Source organism: Propithecus coquereli, unplaced genomic scaffold (assembly GCF_000956105.1).
Source record: "Propithecus coquereli isolate 6110/MARCELLA unplaced genomic scaffold, Pcoq_1.0 Scaffold377, whole genome shotgun sequence".
Lineage (NCBI taxonomy): Eukaryota > Metazoa > Chordata > Mammalia > Primates > Indriidae > Propithecus > Propithecus coquereli.
In genome coordinates, this window is record NW_012149474.1 from 236,624 (window position 1) to 255,738 (window position 19,115).

The 19,115-nt window shown below is 61.4% G+C and overlaps 2 protein-coding genes across 4 annotated transcripts in view; one reads left to right on the forward strand and one right to left on the reverse strand.

The window, feature by feature from the left end:
- PTDSS2 (phosphatidylserine synthase 2) overlaps nucleotides 1-7,405 on the forward strand; it is a 30,484-nt gene extending 23,079 nt beyond the window's left edge. The window contains exons 5-12 of the mRNA XM_012652003.1: nucleotides 3,199-3,333; nucleotides 3,689-3,739; nucleotides 4,339-4,452; nucleotides 4,650-4,768; nucleotides 5,350-5,464; nucleotides 5,541-5,686; nucleotides 5,816-6,001; nucleotides 6,310-7,405. Of these exons, the coding sequence (XP_012507457.1) occupies nucleotides 3,199-3,333; nucleotides 3,689-3,739; nucleotides 4,339-4,452; nucleotides 4,650-4,768; nucleotides 5,350-5,464; nucleotides 5,541-5,686; nucleotides 5,816-6,001; nucleotides 6,310-6,472 (1,029 nt within the window). The 3' untranslated portion in view covers nucleotides 6,473-7,405. The remainder of the gene's footprint in view (nucleotides 1-3,198; nucleotides 3,334-3,688; nucleotides 3,740-4,338; nucleotides 4,453-4,649; nucleotides 4,769-5,349; nucleotides 5,465-5,540; nucleotides 5,687-5,815; nucleotides 6,002-6,309) is intronic.
- Nucleotides 7,406-8,347: 942 nt separating this feature from the next.
- RNH1 (ribonuclease/angiogenin inhibitor 1) lies at nucleotides 8,348-15,289 on the reverse strand. 3 transcript variants are annotated; one of them, XM_012652006.1, is made up of 10 exons: nucleotides 15,238-15,289; nucleotides 13,062-13,166; nucleotides 11,315-11,485; nucleotides 10,887-11,057; nucleotides 10,229-10,399; nucleotides 9,987-10,157; nucleotides 9,720-9,890; nucleotides 9,385-9,555; nucleotides 8,736-8,906; nucleotides 8,348-8,642 (listed from the first exon to the last, which is right to left on the reverse strand). In XM_012652006.1, exons 2-10 carry the CDS (start codon nucleotides 13,145-13,147, stop codon nucleotides 8,555-8,557), a joined length of 1,371 nt encoding a protein of 456 aa, XP_012507460.1. In that variant the 5' UTR covers nucleotides 13,148-13,166; nucleotides 15,238-15,289; the 3' UTR covers nucleotides 8,348-8,554. The 3 variants fall into 3 exon arrangements, with proteins under 3 accessions (XP_012507460.1, XP_012507458.1, XP_012507459.1); XM_012652004.1 differs by having other exon boundaries at nucleotides 13,062-13,223; XM_012652005.1 differs by lacking the exon at nucleotides 15,238-15,289 and adding an exon at nucleotides 14,751-14,804 and having other exon boundaries at nucleotides 13,062-13,223.
- Between the last annotated feature and the right edge of the window lie 3,826 nt (nucleotides 15,290-19,115).

Here is a 19,115-nt window from a genome sequence, read left to right on the forward strand (position 1 = left end):
TTAAACCATTTTTCAGTGTATATTAAGGTGCATTAAGTACATTCACAGTGTTATGCAGCCACGACCACCATCCCTCTCCAGAACTTTCTCATCCTCCCAGCTGAAGCTCTGTGCCCATTAAACACCAACTCCCTGTCCCCTCGCCAGCCCCGGCAACCACCCTCCTACTCTCTGTCGCTATGGATTTGATGACCCTGGGACCCTATAGGAGTGGGATTGTAGGGGATTTGTCCTTCTGCGTCCGGCTTATTTCACGGAGCAAAATGCCCTCCATGTTCACCAGTGTTGTAGCGTGTGTCAGATGTGAACAGAATGAAGCCGTCACGGCACAGTGACCGTCACCATCATACAGTAACGTGCGCGTGCGTGTTCACCAGGGATCCGGCTACGTTCAAATCCAGCCTACATACCGTGTCCGTAACCTGGGGATCGCCTGCATTTGAGTGTTGAGGAACCAACCGCCCAACCGTTCTCCACGGCAGTTGCAGCCTTTTACCTTCCTGCCGACAGGGCACAGGGTTCCTGTCTTTCCACAGCCTCACAGACACTTGCTATTTTCCATTTTTGGGGTTTTGTTTTTTAAATTATCGTCATCCTAATGGGTGTGAGGTGATTGCACAGTGGTTTTGGTTTGAGTTTCCCTGGTGACGAGTGACCGTGAGTGTCGCCTTGTGTGTTCTGCGGCCACTGCATGTGTTCTTTGGAGACCCGCTGTGGTTGGGATTGATTTTTTTTAATGGTCAGTATTTTGATGTATTCATTGAAAATAAACTTTTTAATTTTAAAACAGATGTACGAATTGCAAAGACGGCACAGAGTACCCGTGTGTCCGATACACGGTTTCCACTATTGATGATACGTTAACACGGCACGTTTGTTACAGACAACCATGTGACACGTCGTTACCCCAAGTCCATGCTTCATTCGGATTTCTTTAGTTTTTACTTAATGCCCTCTTTTTGTCCCAGGAAACCACATCACATCTAAATGTTTTGTCCTTTTAGGCTCCTCCTGCCTGTGGCAGTTTCTGAGCCCTTGGCGACACCCTGGGCAGGCAGGTGTGTGTGTGGCAGACATGTCCAGTGACATCTGAAGTTGGGCAGGGTGGGTCCTCCTGCTGTGTTCTTTTTCAAGGTCGTTTGAATTATCCGGGTCTCCAGATATTGTGTTTCCAGATGAATGTTAAGATCACCTTTTCCGTTTCTGTAAAAAGAGCAGGCAAAACGTTAACATGCGTCGTGCCGAATCTGTAGCTCTCTGCTGGGAGTGTTATCGCCCTAAGAATATCGAGTCTTTCCATTTATTTAGGTCTTTAATTTCTTTCAACAATGTTTTGGGGTTGTCAGAGTTTAGATTTTGCACTTCATTCAATTTATTTCCAGGTGTTTTGTTCATTTTCATGTTACGGTAAATGGAATTGTTTTCTTAATTTCATTTTTGCGTTGCTCATTGCCAGTGCGTAGAAATGCGACTCACCTCTGTGCGTTGATCTTGTGTTCTGCAACCTTGCTGAGCTTGTTCATCAGCACGAATAGTTTGTGGTTTGGAGAGGGGATTTTTTGGTGGATTTTCTAGGATTTTCTACATTCAAGATCGTGTCATCTGCAAAGCGAGGTAGTTTTGCCTCTTCCCTTCCAGTCGGGATACCTCTCCTTGCTTTCCTGTCTAACTGCCCATCTGGAGACCCAGGGCAGCGTTGCCTGCAGCTGGCAAGGACGGACGTGCTCGTCTCGCTCCTGGTCTTGGGAAGACACCTGGTCTCTGCCCACCGAGTCTGTGTCACTGTGGGTTTCTCATGGGTGCCCCTCTCAGGTGGGGGAAGTTCTGTTGCATTCCTAGTTTGTTGAGCATTTTTATCATGAAAATGCTTCTTCTGTGTGAAATGAGATGGTGATACGGGTTTTTTCCCTTGATCAATATGATGTATTACATTAACTGATTTTCTTATTTTGAATCACCCTGCGTTCCTGGGATAAATCCTATTGGTCGTGAGGTAGAACCCTTTTTGTATACTGTTGGATTTGGTTTCTTAGTATTTTGTCTAGGACTTCTGCACCCATATTCGTGAGAGAAATTGTTCTGTAATTTTCCTGGAATATGTCTTTGTTCTGATTCAGGTATCGGCATCAATTAGGATTCGTGTGATGAATGTCTCATGGCTTGGCTAGGGTCAAGGCGCACACCATCACTACGGCTTGTCACTGGTGGTGCCGACCCGACCACCTGGCTGGGTGTCTGTCAGGTTTCTCCCCTGGACATGACTCTTTTACTGCCCCCCATGCCCTGCTATCTGGGGCTGTGGGGCCTGCGCCTGGGCGTGGATCAGGGTCCGGCTTCCATGTTGCTGCCTCAGAGCCTCTTGGTTACGGAGACACGGTTGCTAACAGTGTCGCCACGGCAGAGTCTGTCAGACCCCCTGGGAGGGGTGTTGTGCTGCGGGACAAGGCAGAGCACCTGTGTCCAGCACTGTCCGCCTCTGTCCCAGGAGACCGTGTCCCATCTGCTCCAGCCCCAGGCCGAGCTCGAGGGGGGGCCTCCTCCTGTCTTTGTCTCCTGTCCTCTGTGTGGCCAGGCCCTGCGCCAAGACAACCTGCTTGTTCTCATTCCTGCTGCGCCTCCTGGGCCTCTGCTTTGTCATCTGGTCTCCAGGCCACCGAGCCTCCTCCTCTTTGTCCCTTGGCTGGTGGCCAGAGGGACTTAAAGGGAGAGCCAGGCCTGCCCAAGGGTGAACCCCCTCCGTTGAGGGACAGTCCCAAAGTGGTTCTAAGACCAAGAGGACATCTGGCTAACGTTGACGTCCGTGTGTCTGTTGTGCGTCATATGAAGGCGGAAGAGATGTCCCACGAAGGTGACTCCTCTATGAGGGTTTCTGGCCCTGCAGACCCATCGGGGGTGGCGGGCAGAGGCACAAGCACACGGCCACCTCCATGGCCCATCTGACCAGTGTTCCGAGTCCCATCACCGGCCCCAGAGTGAGCACGGTGCAGAGACGTGGGGCAGGGGTCTAGGGGTCACCTCCCGCACCCGCCACCTTGCCAGGTCTTGGACCCCAGGTCTCCAGCCTGCCTGGGAGGGGAGAGCTGGCGAGACAGGGTGCTGCACTCGCCAGGCTGACTGAGATGCAGCCACATACCGTGACCCACGTTCCAAGTCGCCACCCCCGTCTCAGCCCTACTAACGCGGGCGTTGGCCTTGCAGACTGTGCAGGACGGCCGGCAGTTTCTGAAATACATCGACCCCAGCCTGGGGGTCCCGCTGCCAGAGAGGGACTACGGGGGAAACTGCCTCATCTACGACACAGACAACGAGACCGACCCCTTCCACAACGTCTGGGTAAGGGGCTGGGAGCCCTGAGGTGGGTCCCTCTCAGGTGCAGCACTGGGCCCCCCGAGGGTCAGGCACGGCGTTGGGGTGCCCAGCCATAAGGGGTTGCACAAGCTTCGTGACTGCTTGAGGTTGTCGCCCACTCGAGGGGTCTGGGCCCCGTCAGTTTAGGTGGGGCTCCCTGGGGTGGGGCACCTGCTCTCTCGGCTGTCTGGTGTGTCCCCTGCAGGGGCCGAGGGAGCGTCCCCCGGGCCTGGCAGGTGCTGCTCAGAGGTTCTGTGGTCCCAGCTGATCTGCCAGCGATGGGGGCAGCTCAAGCGGGGGGGTGGGGCTGTCGCCGAGGATCAGGCCCTGTCGCCCACAGGACAAGCTGGACGGCTTTGTTCCCGCACACTTTCTCGGCTGGTACCTGAAGGTACGGCAACCACCGCTTCTGACCCGACACCCTCAGGCCTGCTCTGCGCTCTGGGCTGTTTCTGGCCACAGGGTTGACCCTCTGTGCGCTTTGAGTGTGGTGGGTGGGTGAGCCCTGGCCGTGAGGCACTGTGCCGTCCTGAAGGGTCCGTGAAAACGCCTGGGAGCCCCAGGTCTCCCACAGGGCTGGAATGGGAGCTCTGCCCACGCACGGATCCTTGCTCTGTCCCCAGCATTGTGGGGGCTGGTTAGGGAAGGGGTAGAGAGAGAGGCAGGAAGTCCTGCCCCAGCCTGGGCTCAGGCACCACTCCTGAGCCCGGCGTCTGGCTTTGGCTGGCCTGGCGGTGGGACCAGGCCTTCCCTGTAGAGCTCAGAGCTCAGGTCCGGGGTGTGTGGATGCTGCCTCATTTGCTGAAAGTCTTAAAAATCAAGGCTGCTGGGGGGACAGCTGCCCACCTCACACGCTCTGCCTGGACCTCACCGGGGCCGGCGGCCCTGCTGGTGGGAGGTGGGGCTGGCATTCCCCAAGGGTGAGGCTTGTGTGCGGCAGACCCCTCGCACGCTCAGTGACGAGCCCCGACCCCGGCGTCCGACCCGCAGACGCTGATGATCCGGGACTGGTGGATGTGCATGATAGTGAGTGTGATGTTCGAGTTCCTGGAGTACAGCCTCGAGCACCAGCTGCCCAACTTCAGCGAGTGCTGGTGGGATCACGTAGGTGCCCTGCGCGGCCTCCCAGGGTGGTGGGCTCAGGCCGGGTGGGCTGGTGCGTCCAGGGCAGGAGGGACACGATAGGGACGGCTGTGGGCCTTGTGGGGCCTCGTGCCCCCAGCTCTGTGGGGCTGGGCGTCGCCTCCTGGTGCTGGGTGGGGGGTCCCACGGTGTCTGCCTCCCATCTGGTTCCTCCCCAGTGGATCATGGACGTGCTCGTCTGCAATGGGCTGGGCATCTACTGCGGCATGAAGACCCTCGAGTGGCTGTCTCTGAAGACCTACAAGTGGCAGGGCCTCTGGAACATTCCAACCTACAAGTATATCTGGGGAGCCTCAGTAGGGCCTGGGTGGGTGTGGTGGCTGAGGTGGCTTCTGCTGCCCTGCCTTGGTGGACCCGAGGGCCAGGCCTGTCCCGCGTGCTGCTGGCCGGGGAGGCCCTCCTGGAATCTCCACTCTGTTGCTCCGTCTGCCCCAGCACCGCCCCTTGCTTGTGGTCTCGTTACGAAGTAGTTGCACGTGCTCTGTTGTTTTTACTTTGGGATTTGAAAAAAAAGAAACAAAAGTCTAAGAAAAGTCCTGGGGCCATGCTAGGGAGGTCTCACCTCCTGTCTGTCGGTGCCCTAGGCCCACCTGCAGCCAGCGCGGAGCCCTTGGAGGGGCCAGGGCCGCTCTGGCTGGACTGGAAGAGGGTTCTAAGCAGGGGAGGGCCGTGGCAGGTGGGGCTTGTGCCTGGGTGGCTAGACCCAGTTGCTCCGCCTCTGTCCCCGGGGCTGGCGCTGCCCCACAGCTAGACAGTGGCCTGGCGGCGGCCTCGTGACCTAGAGCAGAGCAGTCCCGATGTGCAAGGTGGGGCTCCGGTAGGCCCTTGTCCTCAGGCTGATGGCTCTCTGGTCCCCAGGGGCAAGATGAAGAGGATCGCCTTCCAGTTCACGCCCTACAGCTGGGTCCGCTTCGAGTGGAAGCCCGCCTCCAGCCTGCGCCGCTGGCTGGCCGTGTGCGGCATCATCCTGGTGGTAAGGCCGGGCTGCCTTGTGGTCGTACGGCTGACCGGGCAGCCAGAGCAAGGGCTCACCCTCTTCCGCCCCCCAGTTTTTGCTGGCAGAACTGAACACGTTCTACTTGAAGTTTGTGCTGTGGATGCCACCCGAGCACTACCTGGTCCTCCTGCGGCTGGTCTTCTTCGTGAACGTGGGCGGCGTGGCCATGCGCGAGATCTATGACTTCATGGATGACCCGTGAGGGCCGCGGGCCAGGGCCGGGGTGCGGGGAGGAGGTGCGGAGGGTGGGAGGCAGAGCCTGGGTGTGGTCGCCTGGGGGGCCCCGCGGGGCTGGGGGAGCTGGGCCAGCCACTGCCCCCTCTGCAGGAAGCCCCACAGGAAGCTGGGCCCACAGGCCTGGCTGGTGGCAGCCATCACGGTCACGGAGCTGCTCATCGTGGTGAAGTACGACCCCCACACGCTCACCCTGTCCCTGCCCTTCTACATCTCCCAGTGCTGGACCCTCGGCTCCGTCCTGGTGCTCACCTGGACCATCTGGCGCTTCTTCCTGCGGTCAGTGGGGGGTCCTGGGGGGGCAGGGGTGGTGGTCTTGACGGAGGGCCCCCCGCCCCGGCCAGCTGGCACAAGCTCTGCCACAGTCTGTTTAATTGGCGTTTGAGCAGCTGGCCCTGCCCGACCGCTGGCTGCCGCTGTGCAAGCTTCCCTGGGGCAGCCAGCCTCGGCCCCTCCAGAACCCTGGGGTCCTAGGGGCTTGGCCTTGTGACCTCTGAAGGCACGAAGGTGCCCGGGTGTCCACGGGGCCTGCACCGGGGGCTGGTGCGGGAGCAGGTGTGATTAGGCCTCCCTGCCCCCACCCCCAGGGACATCACCTTGAGGTATAAGGAGACCCGGCGGCAGAAGCAGCAGAGCAGGGGTGGCCCAGACAGAGCCGTTGGCAACGGGGACCAGCACCCGCTGGGGCTGGACGAAGACCTGCCAGGGCCTGAGGTGGCTGAGGGGACGGGGGAACCAGCTCCAAACTGATCTGCGCCTCAGCCACCCCGGGAGCCTCCCAGAACCCAGGCCCGCTAGGAACCGCTGCCGGGCCTCGCCCTGAGGTTTTGTTTTCCTTCCTCCTGTGCCCTCCACTCAGCAGGGATCGAGGAGGGGGTGAAGGGAGCCCCGCCCGGCTTCATCTACGTGTGTGCATGTAAGCGTGTGCACACGTGTGTCCTTGGCTCCGGGGCTTGCCCCAGGGCAGCTGGTTCCCCTGGAGTGGGGGTCCCTGCTCCCCTCCTGCCTGCTCAGCCCAGTGGCCTCTGGCTCCAAGTGCCCCGTCACCCAGCCCTGGCACGGCCTGGCCCTGGCACCGCCCGCCCTCTCCACGCCCCTTGCCCCAGCTGCTCTGAGGCAGCACGGTGGGGCCAGACGCCCCTCCTGGCGGCGTGTGTCGGAGGACAGTCATCCACACTCGGTGGCTGAGAGGCGTCGATGTGGGTGGCAGCACTGAGCCACTTCCTCGAGTCTTCGTTGGGCAGATGGACCTGCCGGCGTGTGGATGGTGTCGGAGGCTACTGGACTGGTTCCTCAGGGGACACTGAGTCAGAAACTCCACGGGCCAGAGGCCAGGAACTGGGTGCTGGGACCCGTGTCCATGGCTCCCTGAGTTTAGGGTCATCCCCACGAGCAAACAGAATAAAGTGGCGACGAAGGTCTGCAGCCGCCTCCTCCCTGGGAAACCTCGAAGCAGCGGGGCCCGCAGGTCGGCTCCGCCTCTGCCCAAGGCCCCCTGAACTGCGGTGGGTGCCTGTGCAGGATGGGACGCCAGGGCCACCTCCCCGCCCGCTGCATCTGTCCCCGGCTGTGGGATGGGGCTGGGGACCCGCTGGGCAGTGGCCACAGGGCTCTTGGGAGGGGCAGCCACCTTCTCAAACCTTACCATGAAAATTTTCAAACGCACGTGAAGAGGCAAAAGTACAGCGGAAAATTCCGCCTTCCGTGAGCTGACGCTGGAACGTGGGGTGCGCTTGAGAACTGCACCCCAGATGCCTCTGCCCTGCCCAGCACCCAGCCGGGCCCTGCCCAAGAGCCGGCAGGTCGGTCCCTCAGCGGTTTCCTTGAGTCTTCGTTGTGTCCCCGAGGCTGTCCCACCGTGGGCCTCTGTGGTCCTGCACGGGCCAGGGTCACGCCAGCTGCCCTCGTGCTTCCCTGGAGCTGCTCGACACACTCTCAGCGCCCCCGGGAGGCATGTTCTGCTCCCCTCACGTGTGGCAGCTTCGACCCCTTGGTGAGAGTGGCTGCCCCGCCTCCCCGCTGCAGGGACAGGCCCCCTTGGCCACCGTGGACCCTCTGGGCTGCACCTGGGCGGGTGGAGATGGCGCCTTGCTGGGGGGCACGGCCCCATCCCGTCCTCACTTGTCCCAGCTCTGATGTCCGAGGCTACGACCCACTCCAGGCCCACCTTGTGCCCCAGGCCCGGGTCACCCTTTTCTCCTCTGAATAGGGGATCGCATCTGTCATAGAAACGTAAGATCGTGGGGCACCTTAACAGGCGTCACAGCGGCAAACCTGAAGTGTCCGCCCAGGCACTGGGCCCTCCGAGGGCTGATGAGTATCCCGCAGGCCTCGCGGAGCAGCCCCCTCCTGACGGTGCAGGTCACCCCTGGGCTGCCCGCCCTGGGCAAGACGAGGCCAGCGGGGCGGAGGTGCACCCGCCCACCCCCTCCAGAGAGCGCACAGCTGACGGGGCTCGGGCAGGAGGGGAGGCGGGCGGTGCTGAGGCCCGGGCTGCAGGCGGCCAGGCCAGGGCAGCTCCCCGCAGGCCCCCAGCGTGGTGGGAGGTGGGCGTCACTGACAATGGCAGCAAGGGGTGAGACCTGCTAGCCCTGCGCAGTGCGGTCTCCTCAGGGGGCCCCATAAGGAAGGACGGGCACCCTCCTGCCACGAAAGTGCTTTAATGATTATAAAGTGTCTAAAATGTTCTAAAATAAGTTGATTTAAGCGTTTCTCTCCAGGCAAAGCTAGGACACCCACAGAGTGAGCCCCCCGGGGAGCTGGTCCACCCTGTGGTGGGCTGAGGCCGCTGTCCAGAGAGCAGGTTTAGGAGCCCGGTGGCCAGCGGTGCTCTCAGGAGATGATCCTCAGGGATGGCTTGTCCTCCTCCAGGGCCCTCAGCTGGTTGTCCATCTCCTCAGACCAGTAGATGTCGTACAGGCTGCGCACGGGCGGCAAAGGGCAGTGGGCTGGGTGTCCCCGCCAACCCCCCCACCCCGGTCTGCCTGAGCCCCGCGGCCAGGCGTCCACTCACACCAGCTGCTCCAGGGCGCAGGCCGGCTGCCGGAGGCTCTCTATGAGCTGCAGGACGCCCGGGTCTCCCATGCAGTTGTTGCTGAGGTCCAGCTCGCGCAGGCTGCGGTTGGCCAGCAGGGTGGAGGCGAGGCTGCCGCAGCCACCATCAGTCACCTCACAGTCCCCTATCCTGGGAGGAGCAGGGTGGAGGTCAGGACCAAGAACAGGCCGCGGGACCTGGGCCTGAGTTGCCACCAGACCACGGGATGGTGACAGAGGCCCGTGCCCGGCATGCCCGAGGACCCCGAGATGGGCCTGCGCGGGGTTGCTCCCCCAGTTCAGCCTGGCAGCGGTGTCTCAGTCCCCGTTCAGCCCCAGGCACATGAAGCCCCAAATACAATGACGGAGAGGATCACAGTGGATTAGGGATCAGGACAGCAGAGTCCTTCCCAGAAGACAGAAAATGACACGGCAGCCCCGGCCAGCGTGCGGCCCAGGACCCCACCCTCAGCCAAAGGCTCCAGAGTTACTCCACAGCACGCTTCTTGGGAAGCTGCCAGAGAAGGTGCTTTAGCAAGAGTCGGGGAGACCCGGACAGACACCAGCCTTCACGTGTGGGAACCCCTGACTGCGCTCACTGTTAAAACAGGAGGCACGCGCGCACGCACCAGAGCACCCGCAGCACGGAGCTGGGCTGGCGCAGGCCCTGGCCGAGCTCACGCACGCCCGCGTCGCCCAGCTTGTTGCTGCTCATCTGCAGCTCCAGCAGGGACTTGTTCTGTGCCAGCACCGAGCTGAAGTGGGGGCAGCACGCGGCGGTGAGGCCGCAGGTCTTCACCCTGTGGACGGGTGAGGGTTGGGCCACGGCTGCACCAGCCCTTCCCCCCGGCCCCCAGCACCCCCTTGCCAGGCACCCCCAGGCCACACCCCTCCCAGGCAGGACGCAGGGTCAGGGCTGAGCCGGCAGCCCCAGCGCCGCGCCGCTCCCCTCTCGGGGCCTCACCACAGCGACTCCAGCTGGCAGCCGGGCTCCAGCAGGCTCTCGCACAGCAGCCGGGCGCCCGCGTCCCCCAGCTCGTTGCCCGACAGGCTGAGCTCCTTGAGGCTCTCCTTGGCCCTGAGGACGCGGCACAGCTCCCGGCAGCCCTCGGCGGTGATGCCACACTCCCAGAGCCTGCGGGGCACCGACATGCTCTACGGATGTTCCTCACCGGCACTGGGCGTGGGGAGGGCTCCCGGGACAACCGTACCCCGTGGGAGGCCGACTCACCACAGAGTCCTGAGCCGGGAGCTGGGCCGCAGCAACCCGGAGCACAGCTCCGCCAGCCCCGCATCGCCCAGCTGGTTGCTGCCCAGGTCCAGCTCCCGCAGCGAGGCCTTGGAAGCCACGACGCCGCACAAGTCCCTGCAGTTGGCTGCTGTGACACCGCAGCTCTCCAGCCTGGGACACAAGATGTGTGTGGGAGCAGGGAGCCCCCCCCAACCCCCACCCCCACCCGGCCCTGCACCTACTTGAGCGACTCGAGCTGGCAGGTGGAGTCCTGCAGGCCCTGGCACAGCACGCGGACGCCAGCCTCGCCGAGGTCGTTGTTGCTCAGCATCAGCTCCTTGAAGTCCGGCTTGGCCCTGAGCACCGAGGCCAGGGGCTCGCAGCTGGCAGCCGTGAGGTTGCAGTACTCCAGCCTGGGGCAGGCAACCGGGTCTCAGCCCCCAACGGGACCAGCTGAGGGGTGAGCCACCAGGGCGCCGCCTTGGGAGGTGGTGTCCCCTTAGCATCGTGGGAGCGCCGAGGCCCAGAGACCCGTCATCAGGGCTCAGGTCAGGGATGCCCAGAGCTCCAGCCACGTGGACACTGGAAACCCTTCACCAACCAAGAGGCCACCTCACACCCCAGGGCTCTGCCAGACCCGGGAGAAATCATCACTCGTGGTGGCCGGGCCACCTGACACAGCCGGCATCGGTTCCCGCCATGGGGTCCCAGGATGGCTGCCTGCTCCTTGCAGAGACAACTGGACAGGGAGGTGGGGAGACGACGGAGCCCCCAGCCGCAGGGCCACGGGGGAGGAGCACCGCAGGGCCCTGCGACCCCAGTCCCCTCCTCAGGGTTCCCTGCAGCCCGTGTGCCGTGGAGGGGCAGCAGGGGCCGGCCCCAGGCAGAGCACACACTCACTGCAGCCTTTCGAGGTGGCACCGGGGGTCCAGGAGTCCCTCGCAGAGCAGCCGCAGGCCCGCGTCCCCCAAGGGGTTGTCGCTGAGGTGCAGCTCGCGCAGGGTGGGCACAGAGCGCAGCACGCCGGGCAGGACCCCACAGCCGGCCTCCGTCAGGCAGCAGTTCTGCAGGCTGGCGCACACCGGCTGTCAGGGCCTGCCCACGGGCCAGGTCTGTGCCTGCTCCTTCCCTGGGCAGGCTCTGGTCTGCAGGCCGGGGGCTGTGGGAGGCTGTGTCTGCAAAGCCCCTTGTCAGCAGGGTGGCGCCGTGACGCCCAGGGTGACAGGAGGGGCCCTGTCCCCGCACAGTGTGGACACCACCCCCCGTGCCTCTGGCTGAAGACATCGCACCCGCAGCCCCCGCCTGCCCTGGGCAGGGCCCCACCTCACCTCAGCTTCTGGATCTTGCAGGTGGGGCTCTGCAGGCCCTGCAGCACCAGGCGCACGCCGGCGTCACCCAGCTCGTTGGTGCGCAGGTTGAGCTCGGTCAGGGCAGGGTTGGCCCGCAGGGCGGAGCTGATGTCCCGGCACTGCACCTCCGTGAGGCCACAGTCATCCAGCCTGCAGGCAGGACCCCGGGAGTCACCATGTGGCCCACCCCACACGCAGGGTGTGGCCCGTCAGTGGGCCAAGAAATCAGCAAGATGGGTCACACAGGGACATTTCAAAAACGAAACAAAAAGCAGGGAACTGTTGTACAAAACTTCTGTTTAAGGTGCTCAACCACGTACAGATGTGTGTCTGGGCATAATGTATTCTCCATGTCCTGCTGTGGGGCACAGAGCACGAGCGCGCCTGGTCTGTCTAGAGGTGACAGCTGGGGGAAGTGCTTGGGACAGGACACAGCAGCCGACGGGAGGGGCTCCTAGCAGAGCTGCGATGCGTGAGCAAAAATAAACAATGATGTTCGATACTAACTCAGCAAAGTAAGTGTCTTCAAGTCATCCCGAGTAAATGAATACATGCATGACTACAGGTGGGAGGAAAGCCAGCTCTTGTTCACAAAGGAACGTTGGCTGATAAATGTGGAGGGAACGGCAGAATTACAATACCACGCAATAACCGTTCAAGTACGAGCCACCGACGCTGCTGAAACCAGCAGGCAAGAGTCTGCGCAGAAACAGTGTTGGCAGAATCTCAAAGTGCCTCCCCTGACGCTGGCCAGTGACCAGGGAAGAACAGCAGCTGCATGGGGGAGAAGCCCGGCAGACACTCAGGTGGCTGCGTGGTGCCACGATGGGCCCACGAGCACACGCCGGCAGGACCCAACAGCAGTCTCCGCGTTCCTGCCAAAAACGTGTGACTTCAGCCACGGGAAAAGCCCAGACAAGCCCAAACGGAGGGAGTCCGCAGGGGCCTGGCCACGCGCAGCTGTCAGAGCACCGGGGCATGGAGGGACGGGGCCGTCACGGATGGGAGGGGCTGAGGGGACGGGAGGAGCAAACGCCACGTGGAATCCTGGACTGACCAGGGACAGGGAAAGGACGTGGTGGGAAAGCGGACTCGCGCCTGCAGCTGGACGTGCGTGGCCAGCGCTAGCGTCTCTGTTTGCCGAGTGCCCAGCTGCCGCGAGATGCTCTCATCGCGGGAGGCTGGGGAGGGTGCACGGGAGCCCCATGCTACCTTCCTGTCTCTTCTGCAGATCTGAAACTACTTCAGATAACACATTCACGGTGAGGACTGCGCAGGCACCTGTCTCTTGCTGTGAAACCTCTGGCATTGCTGGGTTTGTGAGAACTTTGAGCACAGAGGCCAGTCTGACTTGGCAGCGCCAGGCAGCACCTCCACAGCCACGGACCGGGGCGCCTCAGCCCAGTCCCGCCCCCGTGTTCCCAGAGGAAGGGAGGAGCCGAGCCCATGGGGCCAGAGACCCCACCAGGCAGCCCCAGCCTGTGTCTAGAATGGGTTTTACATTTCTAAATGGTTGGAAAAAGCACAGGAATAACCTTTCATGCCACGTGAAAATTACACGAGATTCACGTTTCACGTCCATAGACAGTGCTCCCGAGCACACACCCACCTGTGTGTCTGCCGGGGCAGAGGCCAGCGATCTGGCTGCCACGTGGGAGCCACTACCCGGAGCCCACGCCCACAAGCCTGGCCCCGCCAGCACCCACGAGGCAGCCCAGGGCCTCACCTGACCACTTGGCTCTGCTGGATCCGCGGGAGGAGCTCTTTCCACCTGGTGTCACTCAGCTGCTCACACTGGATGTCCAGACTCATGGTGGAGCTGAGGTGTTGCCTGCGTCAGAGAGAACGTCTCAGCCAGATTCTCCCAAGCTTTGACAGGCCAGAGATTCTGCAAAGGGGGAAAAAAGCCCAAACAGGACCCCAGTGGGGCTGGTGCTTCGGGAAGAGCCATAGCCTCCCGTGGCAGGGGCCTGCTTTGCTCCCTGTTGTCACACTCTCCCGCTCAGCCTCCCCGAGTGGACGTCGCGGCAGAGGCTGCGCTTACCAGCTCCCCTGGCAAAGGCCACCACAGGCAGGAGCCTCGCCGCCCGCCCACATGCCCTCGGTGGGCACCTCTGGCCCAAGAGAAGGTGGGGACGGCAAGTCTGGCCCAGGAAGCCCCTGCCTCTTATTTGCCTGGACAAGGGCAGGGTGGGATGGGGTGGTCTGTGGGCCTGGAGACCCCCGGGGAGCACAGGGGCTGTGGAAACCCTCCCTGTCCGCTTGGCCTGCATCTCGCTGAGGACAGGAGGGTCAGGCTCCCACTTGGCCACGGACCCTCAGGATCCTGGACTCCAGGAGCCCACAGGCAGCCTGGGCAAGACAGGGTAGGGTGTTTTCGGGTGCCCACTGGGGGCACAAGCTTCCATGACCCCCTTCTGGGCTGGGGACATCCTCTGGGCCAGCCCACAGAGAAGCCAGGCTGCCAGGCAGGCTGGGTTGCAGGCCCCAAAACCTCACCAGGGACAAGCTCAGAGCCTGAATGAAGGAGGCGGCACTGCAAGGGTGTCCCTGAGGACCAGGCCAATAGCACAGCACAGGTGCCCTGCCATCAGAGCACCGTGGGACGTCCACCCACGCCAGCTCCAGCACATGCCGCTGGCGGGCGGACATGTTCCCTGAGCAACCACCAAGCAGTGGCTGGGGACAAGGGCTGGGCAGAACCCACCCCGGGTGTATGGACACCTGGAGAGGTATCCGGGGACAGCCAAGGAGGGCTCCCTGGACAAAGTGACCCATGATGCCGACACTGGCCGAGGGGCAGCTGGGTTTCATTCAGAAGCCGCAGAAAGCCCAGGAAAGATGCACTGCAGGGCATGACGCAACTCCAGCCGCCTTTGCACACGTGCCAAACAGGATGATGCAGCCTTGCGTGAGTTCCTGGTTCCCCGAATCTCCCGGCTTCCTGAAAGCGCTGCTCTCTCTCCTGTTTTGCCCGTGCCTGGCACGGCCTGGCCTTGCTGCAGGGGCCCTCCCCACTCCCTTCCCAGGGCTGGTCAGGGTGACAGGGACGGTGGCCAAAGTGGAGGGAGAGGCCCTGGTGCCAACCAGGAGGGAAGACATGCTCACACAGGCCTGCAGAGGAAACTGAGGCAAGGGCGCCAGTAACTCACAGGGTCACCCAGCCCACTGCCCAGAGCACAAGAACAAAACCAGCCCCGCCTGGGTGGAGGCCTAGGGAGGCCAGGGTGTGGTCACCCAAACAGACTGGAATTCACAGGCAGTGACAGTCATCTCCTGACACACTGTGGGCGTGGGGGCGGGAGGGGCCGCAGGGCTGCCGATGGAAACTGTGACCCTTCCCTCCCCACGGGAGGACCTCCAGCCCCAGCACCCGCTCCCCAGTCCAGCCTGGGAGCACCGCTGCCTTCTGCACCCCAAGCGTCTTCCTCCTGGGACAGCACGAGGGCCTCTCCCGCTGTGGTCTGGGATGAAGGACACGGATGGGGCGTGGAGGTGGCGGCTGAGCCCGCACGCCCTGGGCCAGACCCTGCCGGCTGGGCCCTGGGACCAGGAAGACGCCTCTTAACGCGTGGCTCTCTGATGCCAGAGAAGCCCGTGGATGCCGCGTGTGCGACCTTCTCTAGACGCTACGAGGCCCCACAAGCGGGTAAGGGCACGTTTCAGGCCCACGGGGGAACCAGCGCCCCGGCTGGGCTGCGGCCCGAGTTGGTCCGTCCGGGACCCGGACCGCAGTGGACACAGGCCTCGCTGCCGCCCCTGCGCCCCGGGCGGGCCGTCTGGGAGGCACGGGCCACGCTCGGCGGGTCCCGCGGACCTGCTAGTTCTGGACGCTCCGCCGCGTATCAGCAGGCCCGGGGGACCCCCAGAAAAAGCACGCAGGGGGCGCCCCGGACGCTCACCTGCGCGCAGAGCCAGGCCGCCGCGGCGCTCCTTCCGCCCAGGCCGGGCGGGGGCGGGGCTCCGGGAGGGCGGGGGCGGGGCTCCGAGCCCCAGGGGCGTGTCCGCCGTGGGGGCCCCGCCCCGCCCCGCCCCGCCCTGCCCTGCCCTGCCCTCGCCCACCCGACGCTCTGGCCCGCGCGCTGCCCCCACCCCTCCGGGCCCTTGCCCAGACGCCAGCGAAGCCCTGGCCGCTTTCCGCCAGGGGCGGCAAAAGCACGTCCCGTCCCACGTCCCACTTTCTGGCCCCAGCCGGCCTTTCAATTTTATCTCCAGAACCAGCGCCTGTGCCCCCCGCCCCAGGCCGTCCTGCCAGCAGGGAGGCAGCCCTGAGTCCCCTCACCGGGACCCCCGCCCTCATGGGGACCCCCCACCCTCGCCAGGGACCCCCAATCTGCCGCCTCCCACGAGCAGGCCGGACTCCAGGAATTCCCCGGAACACAGAAGTAAAACCCACCCGAGACACCCCTTTTTGCTGCCAGACTGGAAGAGATGGAAAGGGTAACAATAATTTGTTGTGGCTGACGGGAAGTGGGGGAGACCGTGATAGGGCTTTTTGGAGAACAATCTGGAACTGTGTAAAACATGCACACGCCGCTCCGTTTCTGTGTATCAGGCAACAGAAACATTCAGCAGTGAGCTTAGAAGACATGCTCAGGAATGTCACAGCATTTTGTGACTATCCAAACCTGGAAACAATCCAAAGAGCCATCAGTAGGAAAATGGTTAAATACTTTGACACACCACACCCTGCCGGTAGACAAGACTACTACATACAGGAAAAGATCTCAGGGTAGGCGGTTCATGCGGAGCAAGACTCAGATTAGAGCGCTATGCTTGCAAGAACCGAGGTGGGCACTGCCCCAGGCGCCCAGCCCTCCTGCACACACAGGCCCAGGCTACTCATTTATTCAAGACGTCCCCCCACGGACCTGCAGGCGTCTTAGAACACGGGAGCTCTGTGTGTTCCCACTGTGCAGCCATTCATCCATCCAGCGAATGCTTACTGGACACCTGCTGTGTGCCAGGCACGGTCATAGCAAAACAGGCAAAGGTGTCAGATCCCAGGAACTTACAGTCAAGGGGAGGAAGTACAGAATTAAAATGGGGAGAGTGCGAGGTGGGGGCAATTACTGCAGGGAAAGGGGGATCAGATGTGCTGGGGGGGAGGGAGGAGGTGAGGCCTGGCAGGGCGGGAGCTGGTGGGACAGGAAGGGGACTGGAGAGTGGTTGCAAAGGCACCGGACACAGTGCTCACTGCAGACCTGGCTTAATCTTCATGGCTGGAGCCAGGAGCTGACCAGTGGCCTGAGGGTCCGGTTCTTTTGGGTTGTACGGTGAAGGGTTACTCAGTATGGGGAAGAAAATTTGGCTGGGCCAGCCCTTGCTTGTTGCCCTAGTTTGCTGGGTGCAACAAAGGGGTGGGGATCACCAACTCAGGGTCCAGGGTTCCAGGAGAGCTAGTGGCTGGGCAGGGACAGTCCACACAGGTACAGACAACCCCAGGCACCTGCAGGCCAAGGGTGTGTCCAGGGCCTGCCAAGGTGCTCAGGACAAGTGGAGTGCAGACAGCATGCTCTCCTTCCACCCTTACGCAGGAAAAGGAGGGCTACTGCAGCCTGGGGAAGGGTGAGAACACAGGGAGAAAGGGATTAGGGGAAGGCTACGGAGGGGGCCTCTGAGTGCACTAGAGCCCCTGCCAACTTTCCTTTCTTCCTTTCTTTTAGAGTGCAGTGGCATGATCATGGCTCACTGTCACCTCAAACTGCTGGACTCAAGCAATCCTCCTGCCTAGGCCTCCCAAAGCTCTGGGACTACAGGCATGAGCCATGGTGCCCAGCCAACTTTAACATGGTTTTTACCCCACAAGCAGTATGTGCTTCTTGTAGAAAAATCAGAAGACAGAGATAAGAAAATGAAAAGCTCTAGAATCCTCATCTTCCAGAGATAAGCACTCTGACATTTGTGTATGTGTTGATACACCTTGTCTGTACACAACACACATTTTTAAAAATAAAAATGCCACATCAGGTATGGTAGTCAGAAGAATGGCTCCAAAAGGTGTCCTGGTCCTAATCTCCACACCTGTGAAGTCATTTTATATAAGGGAAAATGAAAATCTCAGGACCATCCCCTAACTCCTCAAGCAAATGAAGCTCAGGCCCAGAGGCTCAGTCCGCAACACCGTCTTCCACGTGAACAGCTGCTACTAACATCACATCAGCCAGATCCCAGGGCAGGTAAAGGCCTCAGGCATCTACAAGGGCTGTCCCCACAGATCACTTACAAGGAAATTCTTTGCTGGCCTCCCATAAACAAGGACTTGCTAATTGTAACTTTGGGTCTATAGTCTAAGTTTAGCTCCTGAAACTAAAGTCTGTTCAATTCGTCCACCCAAATAAATGACTGAGGCAAAAATCTCAATCGATAGAGGTTTATTAAGCCAAAATTGAAGACTGGACCAGGAAAAACACAAACCAAACCACAGGCAGTTACAGGTTTATCTTCCCAGATGCAGAACAGAGACGAGATGAGATCATTCCTCCACCTACCAAGGGACATCTACCTAGCGGATGCTTCCTTCGTTCCTTTTCTCTTGTAACATTTGCCTATCTTATGTAAAATACAGATTTCCTGGGCCTCAAAAGAATGTGACCATTTGTCTCACTACCCACTCCACTCCTCCTGTTTTCTTTCTGTAAGCCCTGTCCCTTTAAAAACTGAGTTCCCAAATCACACTTGGGAAAAACAGTCACCGATAGGACTGTGGTTTGTGTTTTTCCCGGGCTTGGGAAAATCAATGGAGGCATTGATTAAGATCTTTGCCTCCGTCACTTAGAGTTGTCACTTACGTGGCAAAATGGACTTTGCAAAAGTGACTCAGTTCAAGATTCTGAGATGGGGAGGTCATCCTGGGGTATCTGGGTGGGCCCAGTGCACTCAGTGTCCCTATAAGGACGGAGGCAGACACAGCGGTTCGAAGGTGGAAGGCAGCCTCTAGAAGCTGGAAAAAGTAAAGTAGCAGATTCCCCCAGAGAACTTCCAGGAGGAACCAGCACTGCTGACAGCTTGATTTTAACCCCCTAAAATTCATTTAGGACTTCTGACCTCCAGAAGTGTAAAATAACACATTGGCGGCAATTTTGTTAGAGCGGGGATTGCAACTGCTATAATAACCCTCACTTAAGAATGTATACAAAGAATGTATACAATGTAACTTTTAATGGCCACATTGTGTGCAAACACCGTATTCCTCAGCCAAGCTCTACATGTGGACATTCAGACTGTTCACAGGTGTTCAGGCTTTCCACCACCCCGGAAAGGGGCCTGCCTGGTGCTAAGGTCAGACTGCCCTCCAGCTTCCGCCGACCCGCGGGCGCCCCGCTGTGCGGTACCAGTGCTCAAAATGCCTGGGCCCCTTTCCCCACCGCAGCCAACCCCGCGACAGTCCTGACGCCCAGGCCTGGTTCCGCTCCCCTACGCACCGGGGCCGCCCGAGGGCCCAGACCACCGGGGACGTGCGCGCGACCCCCGAGGCCCCGCAGGACGGGAGCCCGCCCGCCAGCGCTCCGGGCGGGACGCGGGTGAGTCCTCTGCCCCGGCTGTCCTTCCTGGGGTCGGCTCTTTGGGCAGCAAGGCCAAGGCCACGCCACGCGAGAAGAGAGCTGGGCGCGGCACGCGCAGCCCCGGGCTCCCACCCGCAAGAGGAACAGGGGCCGCGCGGGGACGAACCACGCAGGCGCGGACCCGCCCCCCGCGACCGGACTCCCGGCGTGCCCCGGGAAGGCGCGATGACGCCATTGGGCGCGCCACGTCCGCGAACGCCCCGCCCCCGCCCGGC

What these genes read in the sequence shown, in the direction of transcription:
- RNH1 (XM_012652006.1), bottom strand. Translation starts at nt 13,147, where the DNA reads ATGAGTCTGGACATCCAGTGTGAGCAGCTGAGTGACACCAGGTGGAAA. An exon ending in TGCCAGCTGGAGTCGCTGTG is followed by an intron (nt 9,556 to 9,719) that starts GTGAGGCCCCGA and finishes ACCCGTCCACAG; the next exon opens with GGTGAAGACCTGCGGCCTCA. An exon ending in TCCGTGCTGCGGGTGCTCTG is followed by an intron (nt 8,907 to 9,384) that starts GTGCGTGCGCGC and finishes TGCTCCTCCCAG; the next exon opens with GATAGGGGACTGTGAGGTGA.